Source organism: Lichenostomus cassidix, chromosome Z, assembly GCF_008360975.1.
Source record: "Lichenostomus cassidix isolate B80296 chromosome Z, HeHo_3.0, whole genome shotgun sequence".
In the NCBI taxonomy this organism is placed as follows: Eukaryota; Metazoa; Chordata; class Aves; order Passeriformes; family Meliphagidae; genus Lichenostomus; species Lichenostomus cassidix.
In genome coordinates this window covers 418,428-436,675 of record NC_139511.1, presented here as the reverse complement: position 1 = coordinate 436,675, position 18,248 = coordinate 418,428, and the positions used below count along the sequence as shown (strand labels likewise).

General features: G+C 51.4%; 2 protein-coding genes across 8 annotated transcripts; one reads left to right on the top strand and one right to left on the bottom strand.

Annotated features, from left to right (window-relative positions):
- Positions 1-673: 673 nt before the first annotated feature.
- POLR1E (RNA polymerase I subunit E) lies at positions 674-8,553 on the bottom strand. Its single transcript, XM_085043196.1, has 12 exons — positions 8,458-8,553; positions 8,263-8,366; positions 6,914-6,990; positions 5,814-5,899; positions 5,153-5,208; positions 4,649-4,793; positions 3,626-3,733; positions 3,158-3,254; positions 2,824-2,957; positions 2,011-2,092; positions 1,753-1,884; positions 674-986 (listed from the first exon to the last, which is right to left on the bottom strand). The coding sequence occupies exons 1-12, from the start codon at positions 8,516-8,518 to the stop codon at positions 827-829; spliced, it is 1,242 nt and encodes a 413-aa protein (XP_084899322.1). The 5' UTR covers positions 8,519-8,553; the 3' UTR covers positions 674-826.
- ZBTB5 (zinc finger and BTB domain containing 5) lies at positions 5,208-15,565 on the top strand. 7 transcript variants are annotated; one of them, XR_014846993.1, is made up of 4 exons: positions 5,208-5,624; positions 6,163-6,286; positions 6,413-6,485; positions 6,666-6,917. XR_014846993.1 is itself a non-coding variant. In XM_085043194.1 (3 exons), the coding sequence occupies exon 3, from the start codon at positions 10,591-10,593 to the stop codon at positions 12,613-12,615; it is 2,025 nt and encodes a 674-aa protein (XP_084899320.1). In that variant the 5' UTR covers positions 5,208-5,624; positions 6,163-6,286; positions 10,587-10,590; the 3' UTR covers positions 12,616-15,565. The 7 variants fall into 7 exon arrangements, 2 of the variants coding, with proteins under 2 accessions (XP_084899320.1, XP_084899321.1); XR_014846990.1 differs by having other exon boundaries at positions 6,410-6,485; XR_014846992.1 differs by having other exon boundaries at positions 6,382-6,485.
- Positions 15,566-18,248: the final 2,683 nt, after the last annotated feature.

Genomic DNA, 18,248 nt, shown 5'->3' with positions numbered 1-18,248 from the left:
CGGAACACAGGGTGTTGTGTCACTGCTAATGACAGGTGTGAATGGTGGGTCCTTAAGGTGTGTATGGAGATACCATACATCCCAAGAGGATGTACCAAACCCAATGTACTATCTGAAGCAGCAACATCTCAGATATTTCTTCAGACATTCCATGCTCTCCGTTTCACACACCATTTTGGTGGTGATCCTCAGTTTTTCACAAGCCCTCCCAACTCCTACAGCCTTACTAAGTAAACACCTCCCATGAGGCTGATCACCCAGGAGAGTGAAAATTCAGTGAAACCAAAGTATCTCTCCAAATGACTGGGCATCCACAGCTGTGGCCTCAAGTTCATTGTTCTCCCTGAAGGTGATACCAGCTCTGAATCACAGAACTATTCCTCATCCAGGCAAGCAGCCAGAATAGGAAAAGTGGCAGAAACACTGTGTTTGTGAGCTTCTTTACAGTTTTGGAACACAGGATTGCACTGACACTCCAGAAAAATGAAAAGGTGTAAGTCACACTCTTAGTCTCTCTGCTTCTGATCTTAAACCTGGCATCAGCCACACAGGTGTCAGGGCAGAACCTGCCTGACAAATAGGTCAAACTATTCCCTTTTGCTCCAAGACAACCTCCATTTCCTGCCCCGCCCCCAACTAGAAAAAAAGAGGTTTTATTATAGCTTTTCCTATATAAATAGAAAAAAAGCAGCATTTTAATGAGGTGAAACTCAGCCCAGGTTTCAGCAGGGTCAGGGCTGATGCTGGATCCAAATCCAGCAGATGAAGGCATCCCCATGACATTGTGAAGGAGGGGCTATGCCTCCCCTCCGACCTCCTGGGCTTCTCAGTTCATTTTCTTGCGCTTCCGCTGTCCCTCCGGTGCCTTCTGCACGGGCAAGGGCAGAGACAGAGTGCCCAGCTTGTGGTTCTGGTCATTCTCCAGCCCTGGCACCCCCTTGGGCTTGGAAATCCTCAGCCGCAGGGCCTTGGCAATGTCCAGTATCCTGGAAAACACCGGAGAAATGGCGTCAGTGGGGCTGTCGAGCCCCCTGTGCCATGACCCCACACAGACCCACAGCCCTGGGGGAGAGGCCAGGAGGTGTCTCTGCAGCACAATGATGCCATGGAGGCAGCACCTGGGAGCATCAGGGCTGATAGGCCCAGGGACAGAACACTACTGATTTTTCCAGCAGGTCTCAGCCTCCTCCATGCTTTTCCCCAGAGCATTCTAGGCACCGTGTCCCCACCTCCAGGGCAGCACAAACTAAACCCGGGCATCAACTGCCAAAACCAACGTGGATTCCTGAAAAAGCTAAGTTCCAGAACGTTTCCAGAATGGGGGAAAAAATTAAAAAAAAAAAAAAAAGAAAACATGAAAACCAACATCAAACACTGCTGTTAAACCCACTACTACCCATCAAAGAATAAAGACCATAACTGTGGGCAAAATAAGAAGTGATGGCACCAAAACTGATGAGGGAGCTTGAAACTCAACCGGTGACCAAGGGCTTCGATGAGATCCAGTAACAACTGAAGTTTTGGCCAGAAAGCCTGATCAATCATGCTGCGGGGCCAAGGACAGGAGCACAGCTGGAGCAGAGGTGCAGCTGCCCCATGACTCCTGGGAAATACAGGTTGTGCACCTACAGACACCTGCGTATCCTTCCCTGGAAAATTAAAGCCCTACCCAAGTCCAGAGAGGCTTCAGAGCTCTCCCAGCATCCTTCTGTAGGAGGATCCTGGCAGGAGTGAACAAACAGGATGACTCACCTGCTCTCTGGGAGCTTCATGTCATTCTGCAGGACAGTGAGGTCTATCTGGAAATTGTTGATATGCAAAGCCAAGGCAATGGCATATGCGGTGATTTTAGCCTTCATGGATGCAGAGATGAAATTCTGGATGCTGTGTGGCAAGAGGGAGAACTTGTGAGATGTGCAGGGTAGGAGGGTTCCTGATAGCATGTCTGTGGCCCCTCAAACTGAGCTCTGCCACGTCTGTGCCTCAAGAGCATCACACAGCACCCCTTACCTGCCATTGTTGTAGGTCAGCGAGGTGAAATTCTTCATGAGTTTCCTGCTGATGATGTGTGGGCATTCAGGACCCATTGGATCTAGGGCAGAAAGGGAATTTTCAGTGGAATGAGGAACACACACTCTATCTTGTACTGCCTACCAACCACAGCAGCACATGTATCATCCCAACACTATCATGGAATATCACAGAATATCCCATATGGAAAGGGACCCATCAGGATCACTGAGTCCAGCCCCAAGAATCCCACCATTTATTGCCTCTTCACGGGAACACACCAAACCTAAAAGGAACCTGGGTGCTTGATGTCTAGGTCTTGTAATTTTTCAGGTCTGAGAGACTGCCAACAGCTTTTCTTTTCTTTGTACAAGGGATCTCCAACTTCCATATTACACAATCTAAAATTCACATACACCTATGCATGTATTTCTTTTGCCACAAAATACTGTTAAACCTGAGACCACACTAACAAGTCCCTACTATCACCAAGTCTAATTATTCCCACATCCTCCTTAGGCAAGCCCTATGGGTGACTCCTGTGTCTCCAGCAACAGAGGAAGCTATTTAAAGCCAGGCTTGCCACTTCCTCCTCCCTCAGCCCTGCCAAAGACTGAACAAGGACACTCAGATACTCAAGTTCTAAAGAAGATGGCAAGTGTGGAAAATCTCAGCTAAAATGTTCTGTATGGTGCTGTTTCAAAAGCAGCACCCTGAGTATGGCAGAGGTATCATCCACACACTCAGCTGATGAGCAAAGGATGATGAAGGCATTCCCAAAAGCATCTGTTCATGAGCTGAAAACTCTCTTACTCTTCTTCTTGATCACTTTCTGGTCACTGAACTTGATGAGGGTGTCCAGGAACCAGAGGCATCGGGTTTTGTGGTCTCTGCTCCTCTCATCAGTGGGCAGGAACTTCAGCTCTTCCAAAACAAAGGAGCAGTGGCTGCAGGAAAGAGAGGGCAAAATCAGCTCCCCAAAGCACCCCTTACTGCTGTGTATGCAACTGTCCCCCACATTCCCCAAGGCACATGTTGCTCTGCCATGCATGGATTGAATATGCTCCCTGTGTCCCAGAGCTGCTGGGCTGGCAGCAGCAGCTCTCCCACCCCTCAGCCAGGATGTGGCCCCTAGCAGCAGTGTTACCTTCTCTCTTCCACTTTCTTGGCCATCTCCTCTGCAGTGATATTGGTGAGGGCAGCTGCTGGCACCCGCAGCGCCTCGTACTCAGCAGGGGACAGGACTGGCAGGATTTTAAGGAAAAGAACAAGCCTGGGATCCTCCTTCCAGATAGGGCAGCTCTGTCCATGCTCACTTGAGGAGAAGTTGGCAGGGCAGGGGGATGGAACTAAGCCTCTAACAGACTGTGGCACAACCACAGGCTGACCTCACCAGTATTCCCCATGGAGTGCTGCTCAGCAGAAGGCAGAGCACTCTACTCTCTGTAGGAAAGAGCCAGGATATGGAACTTGCAGGCCCCAAAACCTCAAGGCAGCATTACCTTACTCCCAGCTCTTGGCTTATGAGGGGCAAAGGTTCAACTTGTTCCCATATGCCAGACAGCTTCACTGAGACTTAAAAGCATGAGAAACCACCATGACACAGAAAAGATACTGTCCTCAAATTTGTAGACATGCTCTGGCCTGTCAGCATCCTCATGGCACGGTGGGAGGAAGGCAGAGATGTTCTGCACATCATCTTGTGCCATGTCCTGCATCAGAGCTTGGGAGGAAGCAGGATAGGAGTATTTAGACCATGCAAACCAAAAGGCAGAGAAGAGGAACACAGCCTAAATCCTTCCTTCAGATCCAATTTACTCAATGGGTCAACACCATTATAGTCACAGCTGGAGTTTTAAACACTTAAAACTTCTGTCAAGAACCTTCTGGTCATAAAAATTTAGAAAGACCAGTCCAGACTACAGAAACATCAAGCAAAGCAGGGCACCAAGATGTCTGGCTGCTGCAGGGTGGGCAGAACATGGTTCTGGCACCTGTGTTCCAGTGGACACTCACTGGACACAAAGCAGGTCTGAGAGCACAGTCAGTAATCACCCTGGAACAAAAGGGATGAAACCCGCTGGGTTCTGCAGTCAACAGACATCTCTCCTGTTCATGCCAATGACACTGTCAGGATCCCAGAAGTGCTTTGGAGGGCTCTTGTCTGCCCAGAGCACAGATGTCCACAGATCAGGGCAGCCCCAGCACTGTCCTGCCACAGCTTGGAAGTCCCCAGAGATGCTGACACCACACTGTGGTGTGACCTGTCCCAGGGCTGCACCATGCTCTGAGATAAGAAGGTGCCTTTTCCCACAGCCATGCCACAGAGTTCAGACCAGGTAAAGGCACTGCCTTTATCCCAGTGAACTCATATCCATGGACTCCCACAAGAGCTCCCAAGGTAGGCAGGATGAACACTGATGTGACAAAGACCTTCCCTCATTCAGTTAACTCCCACCCCAAGTCCAGCAGGACTAGAAGGAAGCAGTTTCCCTACATATGCCCTTCTCAGCTGTTAGACCAGCTGCTTTTGCATCCCTTAAGAAAACCCCCCTTCTTCCTGCCACACTTAGCAAGGACAGATAGAAAAAGGCACTTCAGGTCATCTTCATTACACCCTGAGACAGAATCCTCTCACCTGTCACTCCCTTTGCATCTATAACATCTGCTGCTGCTTTTGTCACAGCTGTGCTCACAATGTCATTGCCCACAGCATTCATGCGGCGAGAGCTCAGTGCTCGCTTCTGCTTGCTGGTTCCAAAGGCCTCGATGCACAAATCCATCTGCACAAGACAGGAACACACATTAACACACCCCATGCACCCAAGAGAACACAAAACCCACTGCTCATTCCACAGCCATAGCTTCTAAGAAAACTTTAAACACTTCATGTGGCAAAACCCACAGGTGCAGATGCACCAGTCTGCAAGGGGCAGGAGGTCACTGGGATGGTAATCCAACCTAAAATAACCAGAAAAATACCTCCGAGTCAGGCAATAACTGTACTGCCTCCTGGACACAGGAAAACACTGCTTCTGCACAGGTTTACCCTGCAGGACACCAAAGCCTCCCAGCCTCAGACAAACATCTGCCCTGTCAGCTGGATAATCACAGCAGAGCATGACACAGGTTTCAACTTTACCTTTTCCCTGTAGGATTTGTTCTGATAATCCTTTGTGTCGTCAGGTAACATGTTATCTGTGAAACAACACAAGTTAGTGTGCTTGGATAGCAGCAGCTAGGACACGAATTCCTTCAGCTCTGTGACTGGCAGACTTGGCACAGCACATCTGGATCTCCTCCACTGGACTTGGCTAATTAAAGGACACACCAAATATGAGAATCTAGAACAACACACGAGCTTTTGCTACAAAGCCCATGGGTGCAATGCATGGACTATGGTCAAACCCAGGTACTGCAGCACAGGGTAAAAATCAGCTCCCAAAACTCATGATCTTTTGGATTCTTATCCTAGGTTCAGTGACAAAAAACATTCCTGCTGGGTAAAACCTAGATTTTTTGTTTTTCAGGGATCCAGTTCCTTGACTGATGAATCTCAGGCCTCCCTCAGCAGAGCACACCCAGACAAAGCTGCACTTTAGCAATGACACTCTGTGAAGTGACTCCCATCATCCAAACTCCCTGCTTAACCTTCCCCCGGGAGTCGCTGTGCTTCCCTCTCCTGCTGTCTCTCTCAGCATGCAGGGGTGAAGGAATTCTTCTTACTCCATGCCAAGGGAACAAGGCAGAGGAATGAGAAGGACAAAGCAGCTGAGCAGCTGCGACCCCCCCGCACCTCCTACCTGAGAGCAGGGGCTGCATGTTGAATATTTCAGCGTTGTAGACCTCCATCTGCCCAGAGTTCTTGTCTAACACACCAACAAAGTACCTGGGGAGAAGAGGTGCCGCTGATTAGTCAGAGGCAGAGCAGTGGAAATTATTTAAATTACACGGTCTTCCCATACCCTGGTAGCTCTCCTGCCTTGCACATACACTGTAATGATAAACCTTATTACCTCCAAGGCATCTATACAAATGAAAACAAAAAGACTTGGTGCTGTAAGTAAATGGAGAAGTCTTAAAATAAGTAAATTAGGCAAAATGTAGATACCGGAATTCTGCTATTTTATTTTGCCTTTTTTGCTATGCCAGGACTTCATGACCATATCTTGAACAGGAGCCAAATTTCCTTGTAACTCCCACAGCCCAGGATCTCCAAAGGTGCAGGCAAGCATCACTTTAGCCCCCAGAACCATCTCTTCACCAGTGTTGAGAGGTAAGAGCACTTAAAACTGCCCATGAACAATACTGAAGTAACACCTGTACCATACACATTTGTTAAACTGAATTTCTCTCTCCAAATGTGACAAGAAACAGCCCCCTGGTCCCCTTTTTTCAGCAGCAGCATCTCAAACTGAACACTGCTCTATCTGAGGATCCAGCTCTCCTGGTTTCACTGCTCACACAGAACAGAGGTTGGTATTGGCATGTTTTGACAGACTCTGAAGAGGTGAAGCCAGTTCTTTCTACAGAATTACAGAACATCTCAGCTGGAGGTGCCGCAGAGTGATCACCCAGACCAGCTGCCTGACCCCTTCAGCACTGACCAACAGCTGATTAGGTAATTTCTTCATTTTAATTTCTTCATAACGAAGCTGTAAGTCCATCCTGCTGCTACACTAAGCCATATCCTCACCCCAGACCTCAGAAGACCTTTTCAAACTGTTCTGTGATTTACACATCACAGCTTCCACAAGGATGTGCATAAACAGCTGGAACTTCCAGTCCAAATTCTTGGAGACCCACCAATGGCCCCCCTGGGAGCCTCTGAGACAGGTCCAGGGAAGGGACCAGGAACTCTGTGTCTGAGAAGCCCCTGTGCTCCCAGCTCTTTTTTCCTTACCTGCACAGGGAGTTGCACTTCATGACCTCGCTGCCAAAGTTGTGTCCCACGTAGGAGAGCCTCTCTGTCTCTGAGACCTGGAAAACCATGGAGAACTCCTTGAACAGAGGGCTGTGAGTGACCTTCCCTGCCTCTGATTTGCTTCTCCTGGTGCCACCAAGCTCTGCATTCCCAGGCATCACAATTTAAATGCCACATTTAAATGTACCAGCAAAGCAAACTTGTACAACGCCTCACTGTGATCACCTCTCATCAATTCAGTTTAAAATGTGGTTTCCAATGATTCATTTAAGCTCCAGTATTGCCAAGTGCCTGCAATTCACCAACTGAAAAGCCAGAGACAGCACTACCAGGAATGTCTCAGTCACCTAAACATATTTCTAATGCATTATGAGAATGTGTTGGGGTTCATGTTCTGCTGCAGTGAAATCTCCCTCAAGTATTTGGGCTGCAAAGTCATTTATTCCTTGAGTGAAGCAGCTGTAAAGATTAACAGCAGCAGCAGAAAGCACTTCCTGATTGCACCCTCAGCTGCCTATTCACTGAGAGATTTCCTTATCATGTAAATTAGCCAAAGACACCTTAGGTGAAGATTTCCCTGCGTGACCAGAACACAATGGATTTCATGATCAAATGCACCCAACTAGGGAAGCAACTCCTGGATGTTTCAGCTTGTCCCTGTTCTGCCACCCCCACCCTGCAGTCTGTCAGCCAGTGCCAGAACCTCCTCTGAACCCCAGAGACATCCCAGAACTCAGGAAAACATCTCTGCAGAACATGCTGGGCTAAACTATCGTTTAAAAAAAAAATTGTTAGAAAGCTCAGCATAGATTTTCATGTAATGCCACACCAGTCTGGGTTGTGAGGGACCTTAAAACCATCCAATGCCACCCCCTGCCACGGGTAGGGCACCTTCCACGAGACCAGGCTTCTCCAAGCCCTGTCCAGCTGGCCTTGGACACTGCCAGGCACGGAGCAGCCACATGCTCTGGGAACTCTGTGCCAGGGCCTCAGCACCCTCACAGGGAAGAGCTCCTTGCTCCCACCGGTGGGAGCTGCTGAGGCCACAGTCCTGTGGGCACAACAGGGCCAAAACCCTGTGGAACCTGCAGCAGGAATTGCCTGCAGTGGGAATTACACATAGGAATTCCCTGGGACCCGTCTGCGGCTCCCGCCGTGACCTTTAACGGGCCCCGCAGCCCACGGGGTTAATCAATAACATCTCTGACTTTTATTCGACTGTGACCACTATCTGGCTATCACCCTATCGCATATTGCTACCCGAATATCTTAACATTGCTGCGATCTGACGATGCGAAGCCGCCCCCCGCCGCGGGGCGAGTCCTCACCAGGATCCTGCGGTGCCTCTTCCGGGGGTGCGCCGTGTCCCGGCTCCGGTACACGGTGAAGCGCAGCGCATCGGGGCGCTGCAGCCTCCCGTTGGCGAATCGCACTGCGGGAGAGGAAACCCGTGAGCTCCCGGGCCGGCCGCGAGCCCCGAGGGGAGCCGTGACCGCCCCGCGCCCCCGGACAGCCCCGCTCACCGAGCGCCGCCGGCCGCTCCGCCTCGGGGTCCCCGCGGTAGCGCCAGGTGGCGGCGGCCATGGCTGGGGCTGAGCGCGGGGCTGGCTGGGGCTGCGGCTGGGCCGCGGTCGGGATGCCAATGCCGAGTGCAATGCCGAGTGCAATGCCGAGTGCAATGCCGAGCCCAACGCGGATCCCGCTCCTCCCGCTCCTCCCGCTCTCCGCCTCTTCCGCCTCTTCCGCCTCCGCCTCCGGGCGTGTCAATAAGCTCACCCTCGATTGGGCGAGGTGAGACCCTGCCGCCGCGTCTCACTAAGGAGGCCGCCGACTGGCTGCGTGCCGGGCCCGCGGGCGCAGCGGGCGGAAGTGACGCGTGTCGGCGCGGCGGGGCGGGCGGGGCGAGCGGCCGGGCCGATCCCGATCCCGATCCCGATCCCGAACCCATCCCGACCTGCGCGGCTCCTCCGCACCGCACGGCAGGTGAGCGGGGCGCGGGGCGCGGCGGGCAGCCGGAGCCCGGGCACCGCAGCGTCGGGGCGGCGCCGGGGCCCTCCGGAGTCCCCTTTATGTCCCGTGTGCGGCGCGGAACGGAACCGCCGGGGGTGTCGTTACCGGTGCCGGTGCGGTGCTGGGATGCAGGTGTTTCTCTGGGAGTGACACAGAGCTTGCGTGTTCCAGGTGAGGCGTAAAGGCGAATAAAACGGGGGAAAAGGCAGTCTCTTCAGAAGAGCACCTTTCAGCAGGAGACCCCTTGTTATCCAACAGGCATTTAATGTTCTGGACTTTGCAAAGGCTTTAAATCGCTTAATTTCCCCCGAGCTGAGTATTTCAGGTGGTAACTGGTGGATGATCTCCCCGTCCTGACTCCATCCAAGGACACACGGTGGGATTCTTGGGATATTCCGTGCAGGACGACGAGCTGGCCAGCAAAGACATGATGAGGAAGGAAAAAGCAGCAAGCACATCTGCGTTTGAGGATGGACTTTCTGAATTAGCAGACGTGCGTTTGATCCTCCCTGGAAAGTGTAATTCTGGCCATGTGACCTTTTATTTTAGCTCTCTATGGTCTCGTGTCCATCAGTGCTGGCATGTTGCTGTTGGAAAATAAGCATGAGCACAGGAACTTATACATGCCTTGGACGGGCAGCCTTTCTGCTCCCCAGATCCTACACTGTGTTCCTTTTTTCACAAGGAGGAGCAGAGATATCGCCGAAGGTCACCTATTTAGTCTTTAAATGACTCTACTAAGATGTGACTCATGTTCCATTAGTGCAAAGTTAAGAAGAAGCCACCCCTCTCTTGTCTGCTTGTCTTGTGCAGCACATTGTTTTGTCAGCAGCCCTGGTGTTTCCGTGGGAGGTTACCCAGCTGTGTGAGCAGTGTACCAAAGGGAGCAGCAGGTTATCCACAGTCAGAGTTCTTTATGAAGCAGGATTAAAAGCTTTACTAGGGTATGTTGTAGTTTGGACAGGCACTAACAGGGCCATGTTACCAGTTTCCAGCACTGCTGCCTGTGACATGGCTGGTGCTGAGGTCAGCTCGATGACAAAACCTGGATTTCTCCTTCTCCTTGTGCTCCAGATGCCAGCTTTGATCTTGTGCCCATGTGGTGGTGTTAAACTCAGGGCAGTTACTGTTTGCCTGCCTTTCAGCTGTCACCTTTCCTCTTAAAAGGCAGCTTCACTGCAGCCTGATGAGGACTTCAGCAACGGTTGGGGCTGGAAGGGGACCTTGTCTTGTTCCACCCCCTGCCATAGGCAGGGATGCCTTCCACTGCCCCAGGTTGCTCTTAGCTCTGTCCAGCCTTGCCTTGAACATTTCCAGGGCAGCCACAGCTTCTCTGGGCAATGTGTGCCAGGGCCTCACCACCCTCACAGGGAAGAATTTTTCCCTAATATCTCATCTTCTGTTACCCTCCTTCAATTTGAACCCACTCCCCTTTCTCCTTCACTGTAGGCTCTCATAGGTAGTCTTGCCCCACCTTTTCTCTAGCCCCCTTCAGTACTGGAAGGCCACAGTTAGGTCACCCCGAAGCCTACTGTCCTCCAGGCTGAACAATCCCAGTTCACTCACCCTTTCCTCACAGCAGAGCTGCTCCATCCATCTGATCAACTCGGTGGCCCACGTAATGGTTTATTTTCTCTTGCAGGATCATGGATTTTCCAGGACACTTTGAACAAGTCTTCCAGCAGCTCAACTACCAGAGGCTCCATGGGCAGCTGTGTGACTGTGTCATCGTGGTGGGCAACAGGCACTTCAAGGCGCACCGCTCGGTGCTCGCTGCCTGCAGCACACACTTCCGAGCGCTCTTCACCGTGGCCGAGGGCGACCAGACCATGAACATGATCCAGCTGGACAGCGAGGTGGTGACAGCGGAGGCCTTCGCCGCGCTCATAGACATGATGTACACGTCCACACTCATGCTGGGGGAGAGCAACGTGATGGACGTGCTGCTGGCTGCCTCCCACCTGCACCTCAACTCCGTGGTGAAGGCCTGCAAGCACTACCTGACCACGCGGACGCTGCCGCTGTCCCCGCCGAGCGAGCGAGCGCAGGAGCAGAGCGCGCGCCTGCAGCGCTCCTTCATGCTGCAGCAGCTGGGGCTCAGCATCGTCAGCTCCGCGCTGGGCTCCTCGCAGAGCTCCGAGGAGCCGTCCGGCACCTTGGGCTCCTCCATGAGGAACAGCCTGGAGCAGCGCGCCGCCTTCCCCATCCGCCGCCTCCACAAGCGCAAGCAGTCCTCCGAGGACCGCGCCCGGCAGCGCATCCGGCCCGCCATGGATGAGCCCGTGTCGGATGTGGCCGGAGAGAGCGGACAGCCTGTCGTCCACTCGCGTGAAGATTTCTTCTCTCCGGACTCGCTGAAGATGGTGGACAACTCCAAGGCCGACACGGTTGCTGATAACCAGGAGGACAACACGATCATATTCGAGCAGTCCTTTGGCGCTCAGGAAGATGCTCAAGTGCCCAGCCAGTCGGACAACGGCGGGGGAAACATCTCCCAGATGTCCATGGCGTCCCAGGCCACACAAGTGGAAACCAGCTTTGACCAGGAGGCTGCTGCTGAGAAGAGCAACTTCCCATGTGAGAATCCGGAGGTCAGCCTGAATGAGAAGGAGCACATGAGGGTGGTGGTGAAGTCCGAGCCCCTGAGCTCCCCAGAGCCTCAGGATGAGGTGAGCGATGTCACCTCCCAGGCAGAGGGCAGTGAGTCTGTGGAGGTGGAAGGAGGAGTGGTGAGTGCAGAGAAGATAGAGCTGAGTCCCGAGAGCAGCGACCGCAGCTTCTCTGACCCTCAGTCCAGCACTGACAGGGTGGGAGACATTCACATTATGGAGGTGTCCAACAACCTGGAACACAAGTCTTCATTCAGCATTTCAAATTTTTTGAATAAAAGCAGAGGGAGTGGCTTTGGTGCCAACCAAAACAACGACGACAACATTCCCAACACCACCAGCGACTGCAGGATGGACAGTGACGCGTCTTACCTGATGAGCCCAGAGTCAGGGCCCACTGGTGGCCACTCGTCTGCTGCCGTCTCCCATGTTGAGAACCCGTTCAGTGAGCCTGCAGACTCTCACTTCGTGAGGCCCATGCAAGATGTGATGGGTCTGCCCTGCGTGCAGACCTCCGGATACCGGGCAGCAGAGCAGTTCAGCATGGATTTCCCACGCTCAGGCCTGGGCTTGCACTCGCTGTCTCGGGCCATGATGGGCTCAGTGAGAGGCGGAGCCGGTGGCTTTCCTGGCTACCGCCGCATTGCCCCCAAAATGCCCGTGGTGACCTCTGTGCGAGGCTCGCAGCTGCAGGAGAGCTCCTCTGGGTCCCAGCTGATGATGAACGGGAGCACCTCCTTCGAGAGCGGGCACCTGTCGCAGCCCGGCCCGCCGCAGCTGACCAGGGCGTCGGCGGACGTGCTGTCCAAGTGCAAGAAGGCGCTGTCGGAGCACAACGTGCTGGTGGTGGAGGGTGCGCGCAAGTACGCCTGCAAGATCTGCTGCAAGACCTTCCTGACGCTCACGGACTGCAAGAAGCACATCCGTGTGCACACGGGGGAGAAGCCTTACGCCTGCCTCAAGTGCGGCAAGCGCTTCAGCCAGTCCAGCCACCTCTACAAACACTCTAAGACCACCTGCCTTAGGTGGCAGAGCAGCAACCTGCCCAGCAGCTTGCTGTAATCTGCTGCGCCGGGCCCGGAGGAGCCTCGCTGCCGGCAGGGACGCGGGGACGCTCCGGCGGGCTGGCGGACACCGGCGTGCGACGGTGCCACACACACAGTTTTGGCTCTGCCATTGGGGATATCCGGTACCTACCTCGCAGGGTGTCACCGCCGGGAGCCGCGCGGCGGGGATGGGGATGTGACCCCCACAGCGAAGTAGCTCCTTTGCAGGGCAGAGGGGTGACAGCATGGGGGTCTCCTGAAATAGCACGTTTTAAGAACAAGAAACTGAAGTGCAAATTTCATTTTTTTTTTCTCTAAAGCATTTTGTAACAGTGAAAGCATTTAAATGATTACTGTAATATGAGTTGCTGCATTATGTGAGGACAGTGGTGCAGACCGCTTACCTTTAAAAGAGGAAAACAGCTTTGGCTGTGCCTGTCTGACATAATGCTTTAAAATACACTAATTATAACAATAGTTCTAGGATTATGAATGTATGTTTGGCTGTTTTGTAGTAAAGGACACTGTGTAATCAAGGTGCTTAAATTAAATCCCAGACGAGTAACTTTTGGACTGCCAGGTGTACATATAACTTTAATACAGCAAGATCTGGATGTTTGGCTGATTTTTTTTCAGTAGAAACGAGTGTTAAGTGGTAAGTGAAGTACTGTCTCTTGTTTGTGCTACTCCTAGCAGTATTTTAACCAGTTTGTATCTCCTATGTTACAATTCTATATATGCAGAAGTTTGAACAGAGCTTGTCTTTGTCTGTTGTTTTGAAGGAGAGGTAATTTGTGATGGCTTTTTTTGCCGCGTAAGACAGTATCTCGCTGTTCCCAGATGCCCACAGTCCATCTGGTCCCCGTTACTGCATGAGCACGTAGACCTTTTCTCTTATCTCCAGGTTTTAATTTCCAGCCCTGAGCACATAGTGACTTTCCTTCACAGCTGTGGGTCATTCTTTGGATCAAATCACTCCTCAGTCAGGAGCAATCCTCGTTTGCCATATTTCACAGAATCAGTGAGTATGCTGAGTTGCAAGGGACCCATCAGGATCATTGTGTCCAGCTCTTGGCCTTGCAGAGGATATCCCAACAATCCCACCCTGTGCCTGACAGTGATGTGCAAACACTCTTTTACTTCAGGCAGGCTTGGTGTTCTGACCCTGTCCCTGGGGGGCCTGGTTGGTGCCAGACCACCCTCTGGGTGAAAAACCTTTTCCTGATACCCAACCTCAGCCTCCCCTGACTCGGCTCCAGCTGTTCTCTCAAGTCCTGTCACTGGTCAGGAGAGTGAAGAGATGTGTACCTACCCTTGCCCTGCCCTCAGGAGGATGTTGAAGACCCCAGTGAGATCTGAGTTCAGTCTCCACATCTCCAGGCTGAACAAACTAAGTGGCCTCAGCCACTCCTCGTAAGGCTTGCTCTCCAGACCCCTCTCCATGCTCATGGCCTCTGGACATTCTCTAGCAGCTTAATGTCTTTGATATGATGGTGCTAAGAATTGCCCTTGAGGTGAGGCTGCCCCAGTGCAGAGCAGAGCAGAGCAGAGCAGAGCAGAGCAGGACAATCCCCTCCCCTCCCTCACCAGGCTGGTGATGCTGTGCCTGATGCCCCCCAGGACATCATTTGCCCTCCTGGCTGCCAGGGCACTGCTCGCTCATATTCTGTAAAACATCATCAAATCCAGGCCTTCCTCCTAAATTGCAGTAATAAAAGTACTTTTCCACATACATTTATAAAAGGCCAATGTAAATTTAATTTTAAAAAAGGGTACTGTACACATTATGTAGCAGAAATTTGTTGTTTCTCCGTGTAAGTCATGTAAATCTCGTTTTCATCTCCTCTTCTTTAGTGCCATTATAACTAAACACTGCCTGCAGTCTCCTTCTTTGTCAAAGGTGCACACAAACTAGTGCTCAGAATTCTTGTGTTTTAAAGTGAAATTTCAGAGCACTTCTGCTGATGATAAATGATGCTTAGAGCCAAGCAGGGGCTGTGTCAGGGCTGCAGCTCTCCTGCTCAAGTGAGACAAAGGATTCCCTGCACCTGCCCTGTCAGCATGTCGTTTGCAGCTTGACCATCTGAGGAATGCAGAAACACAGGAGATGGTTGGATTAATTCCTTTAAAATGTTAAGATTTTGTTACAGGGTTTACTTAATGGTCATTTTTCTGGCTCTCGATTTTTTTTAAGCATTAAAAGAACACATTTTTTAAAAGCAGTGGGATACGCTGTGTTTTGTTTGTAATACATTCAGTATTGGGGACTAACAGCACTGAGCTGCATAAACACTCTCCGAAATACCAATACAGTGCAGTATTTTGTACTTGTATCTTTTCTTGTGTTGCTTTATTAAGTAACACTCTGATGGTTTCATCTTCATTGCATTTTTAGTGTTTTGCTTTCTAAAAACAAGGCTTGGGTCTTTTTGAAATTTCTGTTTCCTGTAGCACATCCAAATTCATTGAATTGTTACAATGTTTGGGAATAAAGCATCTCTTTGAGCAAGGAGACTAATTAAGGAAGTAGTATGAGCACACAAACACTTAACTGGACTTTTGAACTGTTTTTGGAAGAAATCTAATGTGAAATAGTGCAGGAGGACTTCTGTATTCTTTCTTTGAGAAAAAGTTTGTCTGGAGCATTTTTGGGAGCAGCAGCTTTAAATTCCATTATGGGTTGATGTGCAGAGAGGCAGTCGCAGGCCTGGAGCCTGCAGCTGCCTTCCAGCTTTCCGAGTCTTCCTGAATGAAGCAATAAATTCCTGGGAATAGCATAAATAAATACCTGGAACCTGAGCTGTGTGCTCTCTATGTGAAGGCTGTCTCACCCCAGAGCCTGGAGAGCTTATTCCACTGAATTATGCTCAGATTGGAACTTTACAAGTGGGATCTTGCGTGGAGGTGTCGGGGTGTGTGTTCTGAAACACCTGGAAATAAACCCTACGTTTTTGTGTTGCTGTGTCTGACTGGCTTCACTGGTTTGGTGCTCTTTGCACCAACCTGGACAGAAATACTTGGGGTTGCAAAAGTGATCACAAAAACCTGAACTTGGTAAGAATTTTGTCTCTGGTAGGGTTCTTTGTAAGAACTTACTTTTGTTAATGAAATACTATCTACACAGCACCCGTGAAATTAACAATCCATGGTCATTGCTTCTTTGTGAATTCCTTGTGGGAGGATGTCGCAGGTGCAGGAGGTGCTTGTCTCAAAGGAGTTCTGAGATGGACACCTGAGTCCAGTGCTCCAGTTCCTCTGGCACCTGATTTACCAGCTCATGTCTATTTCTGAATGTACCTGGGGATTCTGACACACCTGCTCACACAGCAGGTCATTTCATTCACTGTCGTCATCAGGGATCACAGCAACCTCTCAGACACTTGGTCAGCATGCCTCAGTGTCACAGTAGCTTCACCAGCAGCAGAATCTTCAGTGTCAACACTGAAATCTTGCAGACCAGTGAGCTTCTCTGCTGGACTCATGCCCTGGGTTTTCACAGTGAAGTCAATCCTGATTTCCACTGGGTCATTTGGAAAATCCCCAGCCAGCTGGGATGGCCTGAGCACACTCCCTTCCTTCCCACCACTACGGCCACAAGTCTTCCCTGATCAGTCCAGGTTACAAATCTCGAAAACTATTTCTGACTGGCCAGCACAAGGCAACAGCCATGCTCATGAATCAAAGCTTTGTGATAAATGTGTCAGAATCCCTCCAAAGTGTGATGCACCTTCCAACAGCCATTACTGCTATCAGAAGGTGCTTCATTTAGCATCCAAGAAATTCCAGCTGAGTCCAGCACAAGGGATGCTCGCTGTGGGACAGGAAAAGACAACAGAGTATCCTGGCTGAACTTTAACTCCCATCACAGGCTTTGTGCTGTGTTCTGCCTCCCTCTCCATACCAGGATTGTGGTGTTGCTAGCTGCTCACCCTGGGACACTTCCCTCGTGCCCACTGCAGCCCCCTCCCTCCCTCCCATTGTGCTGCTGTCCTCAAAAAGCACCTGTTCCATGTCTGTCTTGGCCACCATGGAGTGCTGTGCTGGCACTGGGAGGAAGAGAAGGTAGGAGGAGGAGGAGGAGGATGGCCAATAGAGAGCTGCATCTCAAAAGCAACCTGAGTCCAGATGTGCTCTTCCGCATGTTCCCTGGCAGGAGGACTGGGAACACTCAGAGCTGCACAGACACTGGTTTAAGACTGGTGAGAGTGACCTCCCCATCACGCAGTGGGGACACCCGTGGGGTGGCTGGGGTGGGTGGCACTGCATGGTTGTGACTGGTCTGTGACAGGGCTGTCCTGTCCTGTCCTGTCTGCCACATGGCCATGGGTGATGGGAGGGCAGTGGGGAGGGGGCTGCGGCAAGGCCAGTGCTCACCCCTGAGGGCAGCTCCACCACCATCCTGCAGGATGGTCCAGCTGCACCCCAGGCTCATCAAAGCTGTGGCTGCCTCATCCCTGGAAGTGTTCAGGGCCAGGCTGGATGGGCTTGGAGCAACCTGGGATAGTGGAAGGTGTCCCTGCCCATGGCAGGTGGGGTGGAATGAGATGATCCTAAAGGTCCCTTCCAACCCAATCCACTCCATGATTCTGTGATCAACAGCATGGAGAGATGGGCTCCAGGTTCCAGCCCCCATTTATAGAAGTGGGACAGTGGCTGATGTCTTAATAATTTCTAATTTTTTACTCTTAATGTATCTGTAACTTGGTGTAGTTCTGTACTTCTTATAAAGTGCTAAAAACCTCTGTTCCCAACACCTTTAGCCAAAACAATCCCTCTGAGTAGAAAATCCAAGGACACATTTGTTGCCCTAGGGCCTGAAAATGTGTAAACAATGGTGATATGAGGGGAGCAGTCCTGGCATGGTTAACATCATCGCCTAAGGGTGTGACTGGAGAATTAGGGAACAATGGGCTAACAGGACAGAACTTATAAAAGGTGAAGAGCTCGTGACCCAGTGTCCATTTTGGGTGTAGTCCCTCAAGGGGGGACTTTGGTTGCCCGAATGTACTTTGAAGGCCTTGAATAAATTGGTCCGCTTTTTATACACCTAATTTTGTCTAGTCCTCTGTATTAGATAGTGTGTTTTGGGCATCATGGCTGCAGGACACATGAATCCCCAAAGCCACCGAGATGTGCCCATCAGGCCTCTCCTGGCAGCTGGAGGCTCAGGCCCCACTCAGGCTCTCCTTTGCACCAACGCCTGTCACTGCACACCTGAGAAAAACGAGGGGAGCTGCAGCCAGGACCTACGAAAGGGTAGCAGAACCCCCCCAGTGAATTCCAGTTTGCCATTCACTTTGGAGCTGTGCCTGGAATTGGTTATGGATACAACAGGCAGAGCTTCCAGGGGAGGTTGCAGGGGAGCTGCACAAGCCTGTTTTTCGCTTTTCTTTAGACACCTCAAGCAGAGGTGATGATGGCACTGATTCCACAGGACCATTCAACGTGTGCGCCAGCAGCAGCTCCATAGCAGCATCAGTCTGCAGTGACGAAGCTGTTAGCTCTCCTCCCTCCCTGGTGACAAGCACAGCTAAGGCACTCCCGGCCTCTCACTGTGATCAGGAGCCAAATTTTGAGCAGAGATGCTGCTGCAGCAGCTCCCTTATGGTAGTTTCACATGGCAAGGAGTCCCCAAACCAGGCCCAACCC

Excerpts from the sequence above, each read along its gene's own strand:
- POLR1E (XM_085043196.1), bottom strand. The coding sequence starts at position 8,518 with ATGGCCGCCGCCACCTGGCGCTACCGCGGGGACCCCGAGGCGGAGCGG. Across the intron at positions 6,991-8,262 it reads AGAGGCACCGCAGGATCCTG|GTCTCAGAGACAGAGAGGCT; the intron begins GTGAGGACTCGC and ends ATGGTTTTCCAG. Across the intron at positions 2,093-2,823 it reads GAAAGTGATCAAGAAGAAGA|ATCCAATGGGTCCTGAATGC; the intron begins GTAAGAGAGTTT and ends TTTCTGCCCTAG.
- ZBTB5 (XM_085043194.1), top strand. The coding sequence starts at position 10,591 with ATGGATTTTCCAGGACACTTTGAACAAGTCTTCCAGCAGCTCAACTAC.